The 13094-nt window shown below is 39.4% G+C and overlaps 1 protein-coding gene across 1 annotated transcript in view; it reads right to left on the bottom strand.

Moving 5' to 3' along the window:
- Samd3 (sterile alpha motif domain containing 3) overlaps positions 1-13094 on the bottom strand; it is a 52057-nt gene that overhangs the window by 13772 nt on the left and 25191 nt on the right. Inside the window, exon 7 of the mRNA XM_008827823.1 lies at positions 304-504. Coding sequence (XP_008826045.1) covers positions 304-504 — 201 coding nt within the window. The remainder of the gene's footprint in view (positions 1-303; positions 505-13094) is intronic.

Here is a 13094-nt window from a genome sequence, read left to right on the forward strand (position 1 = left end):
TAATTTTTCTAAAAAAAATAATAAATGAATAAATAAATATAAAAAATGAATAAATAAAATATAAATATCCCAAAATACAGATCCTGGAGCCTCTACAGTGAGTACAGCAACAGGGAACCCTGATCCTGAAGACAGCAGTGCTGGTTATCTGAAGAGAGTTCCTGAAATTCTGAGCCAGCAGTCCTGCCCACACCCTACTGAGGCCGGACACTGTCTTGCTAGACTGTCTGGGTACTACTCCAGAGGAAAGGGGGAGATCAGTTTGAGCCAGCAGCAGAGAATATTTTCAGTGAGTAAAGATACCTGGTAGGGGCACTTCAGGAAAGGAAACATCTTGAGAATCTCCTTCAGAGGCATTCGGCAACCAATCATCTTTCTTCTTATTTCCAAAGTCTGGCTCATCCTCCTGTCGATTTCTCTCCAGTCCTTCTCTGTTTTCACAAACTCTTGCTGGAGCCAGTTAATATGCTCATCCACCTTGGAATCCAAGCAAACAGATTCCTCCTGCCAAATATTTTCAAAGTATTAGTGAATCTTGTGTTCCAAGACAGTTGGATACTTCATCAAAACTTGAATCTCTGAAAGGCTATTAGCACACCCTTCATAATGTTTCCCTAAGGTGACGCTTGTCCTGTGTAATTTCACTTGGCTTTGAATATGGTTAACCAAAGGACAGTCTTTCATGAAAGCAAGTTTGTTACTTACAATGGAATTAGACTCTGTGCTCTTTTAAGTTTTTTAAATGTATTTTTAATGTGTGTGAATGTGTACCTACTGGTCTGTACGTGCACCAGGTGCATGCAGATGCCCAAGGAAGTAGGAAAAGTGTGTTGGATCCTGTGGAACTGGAATTACAGGTGGTTGTAGGCTGCCTGATGTGGGTCCTGAGAAATGAACCAGGAATTGAGAACAGCAGCAAGTGTTCTCAACTGTTGAGCCATCTCTCTAGCTCCTTAATCTATGCTCTTGACAAATTTAGGAGTTACTTTAATTCCTACTTACCTGGTTACATGAGAAGAGATTATCCAGAAAGTTCATGTTTGCAAGAATATTGCTTACTTCTTAGGTGACAAAAAAATAATAAATTAAACTTTTGCTTATTGTGTGCCTTTTTACTTTCTTTCTTCTGTATGTGTGTGGGGGCAGTGTTCATGTGTATGCATCTGTGTTTGGAGACCAGAGGTTGACATTGGGTGTCTTTCGGTAGCTCTCCACATTATATTTTGAGACAGGGCTTTTATTGAACCTATAGCTCACCAGTTGGCTAGACTGGCTGACCAGGAAGCCTAGGGAGCCCTCTGTCTCCACCTCTCTAGTGCTGAGATTACAGGCTCATGCCACCATGCCCAGCTTTTTACTTTAGTGCTAAGGACCGAACTCTAGTCCTCATGTGTATGTGACTAAGCCATCTCTCCAGTCTTGTCTATATTCTTTTCTAGAATATTTATTATTTTATGTGTATGTGTGTATTGCCTGCATATGTGTAAGTGCATCCATGTCATGCAATGCCTACAGAGGTCAGAAGAGGGCATTGGGTTCCCTGGAACGGGAGTTATGGGCAACTGTTAGCTGCCATGGCCCTCTGTAAAAGCCACGTCCTTTATAAAAGCAGCCGGTGCCCTTAACCATTGAGCCATCTCTTTAGCCCCATCTATGTTCTTTTTAAATGCCATTTTATAGCCACAAAAGCATCCCACGCCACCCACATTGAAAATAGTGACTGTTTTCTATGATACAAAAACCATCAAACTGTCACCCGGGTTCATCATACACTGGTACCCTGAGTATGATGAGAATACAAAATATCTCATATTTTCCTGAAAATCTAAGACAATCAGCCTGGAGGAAGGGAGAAGAAAACCTATCTAGAAAAATGGATGAACTCAGCTACCCTGCATTTGAACAAAAGCTAAGCAACCAGCCAGCCCAGCAGACCGCAAACAGATTTTACCTAGACATGAGGAAAAGGTGCTAGGGAACCTGCGATTCTGTGACCTCAAAGCATTTAGAAACACAGCGAGAAAGCTTTGGCGGACCCACTATCTGTGACCCCGAATGACTAGGGAGACACAGGTCAAGTGAATGAATCCCTAGAAAAAATACAATTCATCAAAACAACTTGAAACGAAATTCTTCAAATACTTCATTAGAAGATAAAAGCCTTCCCATAAAATGAAAGTACAGCCTGAGGGTTTTACAGATAAATTCTACTTAACTTTTGAAAAAGATCATTCTAAATTTATGCAAATTCTGTCAGACAATTTAAAAAAAAGAATTTCCCTAATCATTCAATGACATCTCTCTGATGCTGACCCTCCAATGTGAAGGAACAATGTGAGGAAGGGAAGTTGAGGTCACTCTCACTAAAGGACAAAGTAAGATACTAGAACAAGGGAAACTGACTTGGGGTCACTGAAATATAACCTTCATTTGACATTAGTAAAGGAACCAAATGAAACTGAAAAGAAATATGAGTGACTGCCCCATAACATTTCACACATCATACTGAAATCCCAACTTGGGAGCTACTGTTCTGGAATGATTTGAGACACTTAATGATCTGAGTTCAATCCCCAGGACTCACATGGTAGAGAGAACCAACTCCCACAAATTCTACTCATACATGTACGCGCTGGCACATGTACACACACATACATACATACATACACACGTTAATAAATTTAAAGAAAAGAGAAATATAAGCTATAAAAATTGGAAAGATATGGGGCTAGAGAGAGGGCTCAGGAGTTAAGAGCAGTGGTTGCTCTTGCAGTGGACCCAGGTTTGATTCCCAGAATCCACATGGTAGTTAACAACCATCTGTAACTCCAGTTCCAGGGGAATCCGATACTCTCTTCTGACCTTTGCAGGCACTGTATGACACAGGTGCACTTATATACTTGCAGGCAATACACTTATACACATAAAAATAAAACTAATAAATACTTTTTTAAATTGGAAAGATAGAAACTTTGTAATTATTCCTAGGTGATGAGATTATTTAAGAAAAACACAAAAGAATGCATTCTACAACTGAGGAGGTTTTCAGATTTGCTGGATAGAACATCAATGTACATCACATACTGACAAACAAAAATGTATTTTGTTTTATGATGTAGCCCAGGCTGTCCTCCAGCTCTTCACTCCTACAGCCTCAGCCCCTCAAATACTGAGCTTACAAGGATGTGACATGACACCCAGGTAGAAAATGCACTTTTAATGTAGTTAGGAATAAATATAAGAAACCATGTGCAAGACAAAATATTATGGATAAAATATATGGATACAAGTGACAATTTATATTTAGAAAGACTTGATATAGTGAGAAGTACAGTAAGAAGTATCTCTCCAAACAGAACAGATTCAACAGTATTCCTATGAAGTTATAAACTATCTGGGGCTAGAGAGATGACTCAGCAGTTAAGAGTACTACTGTTCTTTCAGAGGACCAGAGTTTGGTTCCCACACCCATGTCAGACAGCTTACAACCACCTATAACTCTAGCTGCAGGGGATCCAATGCCCTCTTCTGGCCTCTATAGGCACTCACACATGTGCACATACATGCACACACACAAAATAAATAATCTTTTTTTAAAGGTACAAGTTACCAAAAACAATTAGTAAATTGACAAGCAAATAACAAAAACTCATGAAAGTTTTAAAGTGCAAGGATGGGCCAGTGAGATGGCTTAGCTGGTAAAGATGCTGATGCATAGAACTGATGACCTGAGTTCAACTCCTGGATCCCACAAGGTGGGAGGACGGAGCTCACTCCAGAGAGCTCTCTTCTGACTACCATGCTTGTAACACACACACACACACACACACACACACACACACACACACACACACACAGGACTATAACACATGTCCCTAGCAGACACACAAGCTACTCCAAATAAATAAAATTTAAAGTTCAAGCACAAGACACATCTGAAAAAGAATAAGAAGGGAGTGATGGGAAGGTATCCAGATGTTGGACAGCATGCAGTTAGGGAAAGCAGGCACTCATGTGGAAGTAGACGGCTTTAGTAGTGGAGCACAGTGCAGCTTCAGACACAAAACTATAGAAATAACAAAGATACTCCATGGGTCCCCAGGAAAGAGAAGGGCAATTTTACAAAAGTGTAAGACATTGTTTATCCACAAAGAAAAGAATCTTTCATGGTTTAATAACGTAAACGTTAAAAGCAAAATTCTTTTTAAAATTAAAGGAAATTGAAGACTATATCTTAGCACTTCAAGGCAAGAAAGGATTTCCTTAAGGCATTAAATGAAAAGAGAAATGATTGACAATCCAGATTGTATTAAAATAACACACATATCTTTGTCAAAGCACAGCAGAAGTAAATTTAAAAGGAAAGGCACAGATTGGGAGAAGATATTTTACAGCAGATGTAATAGGTAAAGAAGTGGAATACATGAAAGAAATATGTGTATATAATTGTTGCAAATAAAAGAGTTCATTAAAATAGACAAAAGATAAAGGCAAACATTTTACAGAGGAGGAAACATGAACCTCATAAATATATGAAAACATGATCAACTCATAAATGACTATAATGAAAATCAGACAATAAGATACCAATTTATTTCCAATAGGTTTGGGTGGAAAAATATAATAATAGTAAGTTTTGTTCAGGGATTCAAATGCCTACCATCATCTAAGAAAACAGTTTAGTTCTGTCTTAGAAAACTGCATATTGCAACAAGCCAGCAATTCTAATCTAAGCAAAAACCTTTGACAAATTCAGAGACAGTCACGGCCAAAACTTGAGGCAAGTCAGATGATAGTCGACAGGAGACCAGCCAGATACACCAGGGTTCCCTTAATAATCAATAGATTATTAAGCCTCTGAAAAAGTGAATGAATACTCAGTTGAACAGAATGGCTCGGTTGGATTCCAAAGCCATTACAGGGAGTAAAACCCAGGAAGTCATCCAAGACAATCGCATCCACGAACCCAGGTCTCAAAAATAAGCCACACAGAACAACAGATTCCTTGGGAATTTATGTATAGGTGACAAAAATAATCATCCTCAATAACAGGCAAGTTATAACAAAACTGAGTGGTTGCTTTCAGAGGCCACGATGATGGAAAAGTGGGTGATGGGGGAAGGATGGTGCCAGCAGAGATCCAGTTTTAGGAGGAATGTTAGCTCCCAGTGTCTACTTTGTTTCATAAACAGCATGTGCCATACACTATCCATTCTTTGTGAATGGGGCATTTTAATTTTAAAATGTTATATTTATTAGAAAGGTAAAAGAAAAACTAAAATTGAATTGTATACACCTTGCCTCTATTAAAATATAATGGAAAGTCTATAGTTTCTGATACTGACATTTATAGACTATGTGCATGATACACTGCTTCCACCCAACCTGCACTGTGTCATGACACTGAGGTGTCTAGGCAGCTATTTATCTGCTGATGGGACTAACAGAGTTTAGGGGTTGTATTCCAGATTGAAGTGCATTTTCTTACTTAAAGAGTACATCAGAATTTAGGGTTCTCTTGCTCTTTAAATGGTTTATCTGGTATTAGATTCATTATTAATGATATATATTGCCAGAGCTACAAAGAACTTAGAAACTGATTTGCTGGGAGTTCTCTCTTTAGGAATGAAGGAAAAGTGGCTTTCCCAAACACAGACACAATCAGAGGTGGGTGAGTGTTCCTGTTATCACAGTATCATCCCCCTTCTCTTGTTGCCAAGATTCATTTCCCTAGCAGTGAACAGGAAGCTGAGGGAACTTGTTGATGAGACCTGTCTGAATCTTACAGGACCACAGTTGAGGTGTCTGTCACAAAGAAAATGTTGTAGATGCTCTAGAAAGATCATAAAGAGAAGTGATAAAGACTGAAGAGATCTCTCCTAGCCAGAGAAACAGGAAAGGACAGTGCTCAAGTTCCCTATGGGACAAGTGACCTCAAGGGAATAGGAATCACTTAATCAGGAAGTGAACTCCAGTTGAATCCAGACAAACTGGATCCTCCTTAACATACTGGTAGATGTGTGGCAGTCTCTACAGCTCCTAGAGAGGCAGCTGGGACAAAGGAGCTCATCTCTAGCTGACTGTGAGTCTAAGCTGACAACCGGAACAGAAATCAGGAGATAAATATTTCTAAATCAGATGTCGACAGAAGATTGAGAGTGCTTTTGAAACAGGAAAACACCAGATTATCAGAAATGCAGTTACATCTCTTTTCTTTTCAGAAACGAATACACCCAGGTTCGGTTCAAGATTACTAAACATAATTTTGTTCTACATCTTGAAGTCTGAACAGATTTGCAAAGAAAGTGCTTCATAAGGAGCCAAGTGTGGTAGCACATTCCTGTCATCCAACACTTGGAAAGTAGAGGCAGGAGGATAGACGTTTAAGGTCATCCTCGGCTGCATGGTGAGTTCAAGGCCAGCTTGAGGTACACGAGACCCTGCATCAAAAACAACAGAAAAAAAGAACAAAGTGCCTTGTTACAAAAAAGTCAATAATTCTCATTTAAGTGTACTACCAAAAAATCTACTTTATAGACAATGTGTAAAAAAAAAGTCATATATCAAAGAATGGGGTCTGTAGGTATTGAACATCATTCGGTTAATTGCTCAGTGTTGCCTGTCACTATGGTGTTCTCTCTAGTGTGTCACCCTCTTATACTCTAATCTTCCAAGGTTGTATGGATCTGAGTTCTCCAACATGGTAGCCACCAGCTATTTGTGGCTTCCGATCAGTTTAAATATGATTAGTGCAATTTGAGATGCATGCTGGTGATACTGGATATAGATTTCATATGCAAATATAAAATGTAGAATAAATCATTATTTTTATGATGATTATACATTGAAACGATAATATAGTGACTGCAGTTGGTTCAGTGAAAAACACTGTTAACATTAACTCCATCTGTGTGGCTCCTAGAAAATTGGGAATTACAGATGTGGTTTGTATTATATTTCTGTTGAGAGTGTTATGTCAGGTGGTAAGGGTTTCCTCATACCAAATTCTAGTTGTGCCTGTTTTCAATTTCACTCTCATTAAGTGGAATTTGGAAGTGATGTTTTCCCTGTGGAATCTGAGCAGCCTCTCAGCTTAGGATGCAGGCCTGCGTCTCAGCGAATCAGCAGGCAAAAGTTGTTCCATGCAGTCTTGCCCCATGCTTCCAAGTGCACAGCTGACTTATAAAACTCCCCAGTATTAGTAAATTTGCCGCCCACTTATGACAGTAATTGCATTCTACCCAGGATGCAATTAGCTGTCAACATTTTTCTTCATTTTTTGCTGTCTAGTTCGGTTTTGAACTATGAGAGAAACATCTGTGGAAAAGGCTATAAAAATAATTAGTATTTATGCAATTAATCATTATGTGTCAGTTTCAGTAAAAAACAAACAGCAGTGCCCAAGAAAAATCCAAAGGAATTCAGTAAGTATTCCTAGGCAGGCTTTGGCACAATTTCTAGTCCATTTTGTTTCTAAGCCAAAGAAAGTAACAGAAAACACTACTTAATAACTCTCAGACATACGAAAGCTCCTAGCAAATAAATATACAAAGGAAATATTTTAAAGAGGGAACTGAATGATTAATATAGAGCTAGTAACTTAGCACATGGTAGTTAGTTACTTTTCTTTTATTTAGCAAATATTTGGAAAGTTTTGGGATACAAATGCACCATAAAATATTTATTAGATTCCTATATCACTACCCTAAGGATTATGTAGGTTTAAAAAAAGACACTCAAGTTCGCCTCTCTCTAGAAACTGCCACAATACGGCAGCCTGTGTTTGACAGGACATTTCATATCCCAATCAGATAAGATGTTAATTTTATTTCCTTCATGTTTCAGGCTCTGAGAAGGGTCCTTAAAATTAAGGTCACAGTGGAAACAACCCATTCCTAGACTGAAAGTCTGGACTCTCCAAATGTATTAGGAATGGAAATGAAAAATGGGTGTGTTTGCATAACACAACTTTTCCCATTTTAAAAGCATTTTAATTAGAGCATGTGGCAATGCTTCTGGTAGATCTCTCTCCCTAGCTACAGGGCAAAGACACAGACTGTGAGACCCTGGGAAGGAAGGCAGGGTCAGCCAGATCCCCAGAACACTCCTATACTTCAGGAAGCTGACAAGTGGTCAGAAAAGTCAGAGAAGCAGAGCCAAAGTCTGAAATGCCTGGCCAGTCATGATTATGCCAAGAATGCCAAATACTGATGGTGGGTTGAGAACGCTATTGGCTAAAAGGAATTTTCAAAGATAACTTTAAAAAATGTATTAGTTTAAAAAGTATTCATATGCTTCTCACAATTCTTCCCTCCTCCTCCCCCTCCTCCTCACTCCTCCTCCCCCTTCCCCCCTCCTCCCCACCTCCTTTTCTGTGGCACTAGGGCCTTGCCTATACTAAACAAGTACTCTAACAGCCCAAGTCCTCCCTCACACCACCCTGAGTATTAAGAATTTAAGTATTTCAAAAAATATATTTTGGAGCCTGGAGAAATGGCTCAGTGTTTAAGAAAGAGTACTGCTCTTGCAGAACACCAAATTCAGTTCCCCAGTGCTCACATCAGGTGGCTCTAAACTGTATGTAACTCCAGTTCCAGGGGATTCAGCACCTGTGGTTGCCATGGGCACTTGCGTGCACACACACGCACAATTAAAAATAATAAAAATAGGGCTGGGAGTGGTGGCGCATGCCTTTAATCCCAGCACCTGGGAGGCAGAGGCATGCAGATCTCTGTGAATTCAAGGTCAGCCTGGTCTACATAGTGAGTTCCAGGACAGCTGGGGCTACAGGGAGACCCTGTCTCAAAAAGACCAAAAAACCCCTAATAATAATAATAATAAATTTTAAAAATCACTTTTATATCCCAGTGTTTCCTTGGGGTGTTCAGAAGAGGCCCAGCTGGGTAAAGACACACCCAAGAAGGGATGTGCCTCCGTTTGTGATACAGTGTGGGTCTGCAAGATACAGTGTCCTTTTGTATACCAGAAACCACCATCTCCAGTGCCAGGATGAGGACAACATGAGCAGGACCCTTCTTTCCGGCCTTGTTCATCCTTTCCCAGCTGCCCCCCACAAGAGCAAGACAGTGGTGGCTCTAGTGTTCCTTGAGCTGGCCAGTGCTTAGAACCTTCTTCTGGTCCAGGACTCCCACTCATATGCAGCACCCCTCTCCTAGCCTGTAGCTCTATGAGAAACCACATGCTACAAAGTAGTCCTGGGACTAGTTCCTCTGAGGGACAAACAGTAATAAACATCAAATAGTAAAATGTGCTGTGGAACGGCACAAGACTAGCAGAGCAATGGAAGGGAAAACATTGGCAACTTATAAAATCTATTGTTTCTATGAATTCACTATGAAGTATATAATAAAGAGAAACTAGTACGATATTTCCATATTATAGGGAAAAATATTCATGAGCTATAGAAATGGAAAATGTTGGTGCTGCCAAGAAGCAGGAGGCTGCCTGTGCATTCAAATGCAGAGAAGTGGGATTGGCCACCTTGAAGAACATCAAGGAAGGAAAGAGTTTCTTATATATTAAGGAAACTAAACAAAAGCATACAAATAAAAAAGAGCCAACAAGATGGGTCAGCAGGTAAAGGTGCTTATCGCACAAGCCTGGTGAGTCTAATTCCTACAACCCATGTAAAGATAGAAGGAAAGAACCAACTCCACAGAGTTGTACTATGTCCTCCACACATGCGCCATGGCATGCTTGTCTGCATGCACACATGTGCACACATACACACAATATGCACACACATTGATGACCATTTTTTTTAAAAAAGAAGACATATTTATCAAGCCATGGAACTACAAATTATTTGGTTCTAAACTATTTGTACCCATTCTGTCCCCACGCATAGCATGTTACTGTTGCCCTGAGCTTGATCTTTTCATGTTTTCATTCATTTCTTTTTAACACCCAAAGTCAAATGCTTAAATGACAGCACAGTTGTTGCACTGATTGCAAAATCAGGCGAGGAGCAACATGGGGTCTGGAGGTTGGAAAGGCATTTTAGACACTTTAAAACAGTCAGATTTCTGAGGGAATGGAGATGTAATCTAGAATTCTGGTACGTCTAGCCATCCAGGCAATATGGTGAAAATCTCTCCAGCAGTGGAATCAGAGGCACCCAAGCATACTGACTCACAGGCATGACATGGCTCTTGCTTTGGATGCTATAACAAAATGGAACATAGTTTATGCAGAGCTGAACTTGGAAGAGTTTGCAGAGTAGAGCATTGGGGACAAAAGATCTGTAGTGTCCGTTCAGAGCCACAAAAGAGACACAGAGCATCTTGGGTTATTGGTAAAAGTTCAGTGATAGAACTAAGAAACCCGACTTTGTTCCTGAGACATCACCTCTATTTTTCCATCCTCTCACCATAGGAAGAACAACGGCAGACACAAAACAAAGCAAAGCATCTTCCTTCCTACATCTCTTCCCAGGATGTTCTTCTAAGTGGCCAATCCCACTTCTCTTGCCTTTGAATGCAGGGGCAGCCTCCTGCTTCTTGGCAGCACCAACATTTTCCATCTCTACAGCACATAAAGTCTTTTCTCCTATAATGTGGAAATACTGTACTAGTAAAGGACTTTTTAAAATATGAGAGTTACCTAACAGTATCTTTAATAATCAGACCTTAAAAGGGAGCTATCAGAAAGCCAAAATGGAGGCTGAAGATAATTTAAGCAATCAGTCTGGAGGACTAAATTCTGTGTCATAAATTCAAAGTCTTGACATTCCTCCAACCTCCACCCTAGTCTCCATTCATTCGTCTTATCTCCATAGTGGCTAAAACAAAAGGCAAATAGAAACACATGGATTCCGTGCTCCATCCTTTAGGAGATTTTGATTTTATAGAACACAAAATCAACTCAAAAACAGAGAAGCTACAGACTTTTAAGAACAAGCCCGCAGCTCCATTTGTAAGGGGGTGAAAAGTAAATTCTCCCAATAGGTTTGTTTCTAGAAAGTCTTGTCTCCTCAGATGTAAGCAGTGGCCAATCTCTTTTTTAACCTGATTGGCAGGAAGGTTAAAAACTATTTCATTGCAACATACAGCTGAACGTTGAAACATTCCATTCTCTGTTATTTTGAAACAAGGGCCCCTGTGTAGGTCTTAAAGAGATCCATCCCATGATTTAGGTACCACCAGGAGACTAGAACAGAACAGCCACAGAGACTGTAGCTCCTGAAGGCTCTAAGGTGGTTTGACAAGGAACAAAATGTACAAGGGGCTCAAAGACATTACCTCAAAGAAAGAGAAAATTCAATTCAGAGTTGCGTCTCTGAGTGACCTCTGAACACTTGGGCACCTTGAGTTTCAGTGCTGAGGACAACTGCTAATTATCCAGTGTTACCATTCATCAGTCCCAATGAATTTTGGTGGAACATGCATCACAGGGAAAAAGGGAAAACTGAATTTTAAGTTTTAATTCTTTTGCAAAGGAATGCCACTTTCAGTGTGTTGAATATCTGTTTTTGGAGGAAATCAATTTATGCATAATATAGTTGTGGTGTTCTCTTCTAGGGTGACTTAAAAAATGAAAAATATTTAAAAACTTTTTTAAATTGAGCTTTTTAAATTTCATACATTTCCCACTCAAATCCAGATCCCCGCAACAAATATAATTCTATCTTATTGTGATTTCAGTTCATTTTATTTATTTTTCTTTCTTTTTAAAAAGTCAGAGTCTCATTATATAGCTCAGGCTGGCCTTGAACTTTCTATCCTCCTTCCTGAGTCTCCCAAGTGTGGGGACTACAGGTGAATGTCACCATATCCACTCTGATTTTAGTTTGTAGCTAGAATATTACTAACAAAATTTCTTAAAATTTTGCCTTACCAAATTTAGAGTAGCATTCAATTGCCATGTCTTTTTGTCACAGCAGATGTGGAATTATATTATTTTACCTGGCCTAACACTTAAAAATCTCATTGACAACTGTAATAAGATATTTTAAAGCATACATTTTTGTCTGAAATTTTGCATTACGTACAATATAGTAATGAATGGTTTTCAAAGTCTGCTAAAAATAAGTCCCTGTGTTGGAGCTCTCAGTACTAACAAAACTAATATCAACAGTTTATTAATATTAAATATACCAGATGAAAAAATAAAATAGAATATTTATATCATGTATGTTCTCTAATATAAATATGCATAGTTACAATTTATTCCTGTAGATTTAAGTGAAGAAATATAATGGGGGGCGGAAGAGATTTAGCTTCTATATTTGGTAGTCTGAAGAGCTTTCCTAAGAAGTTCAACTTATTAATGTAGTTAGTAATTGGTAATGGAGCAGGGGAATTTTTTTCTTAGGGTATTTGAGGCCCTGAGGTACTTAAAGAACACTTAGAACACCTGATGCAACTAAGACACATCCCCTACCACCCCACCCAAGAGGGAGAACTCCTGGGTTTTGCCTGGCTCCCTGCCTGAGGCTCCTCACAGTCACTTCTGTGTAGGGTGGGAAGACTTCCAGCCAGCAGGGGGATAAACCAGAGTGGAGTTCTGTATCTGTGACTATGGCCTACTCCTCCCTGAAGCCTTGAGACTAGAGGCCACCTAACCCCTACAATGTGAGTTTTGAACCATTTCCAGGATTAAGAATACAATTCAGTGGCAGAACACCTGCCTAGCATACACAAGACCGTGGGTTCAATCCTGAGGACTCAAAATCAATTAATAAATTAGTTAATTTAAAAATCCAACTTTAGGAACTAGAGAGATGGCTCAGCGGTTAAGAATACTGACTGCTCTTGTGGAAGATTGGGGTTCAAGTCCCAGCACTGGCATCGCAGCTAAAAACTGTCCTTAGCTCCAGTTCCAGGAGAATCCGATGCCCACTTCTGACCTCAGTGGCATTGCATGATATGCGTGCACTCACATACATGGAGCCAGTATAGTCATACACATAAAAAAATTAATACATAAAGCATATTTTTTACAGAAAAATTCAGTTTTAATACAATTGACACTACGATGCACATGTGTTTCTAATCTCTATATATCTGATTATTACTAGTCACAGTCGGTTACTTTCTGAGCTCCTTGGCATCTGAGCATGGATATAAAGTCAT

The sequence above is a fragment of the Nannospalax galili genome, unplaced genomic scaffold, assembly GCF_000622305.1.
Source record: "Nannospalax galili isolate Female #2095 unplaced genomic scaffold, S.galili_v1.0 scaffold53, whole genome shotgun sequence".
NCBI lineage: Eukaryota > Metazoa > Chordata > Mammalia > Rodentia > Spalacidae > Nannospalax > Nannospalax galili.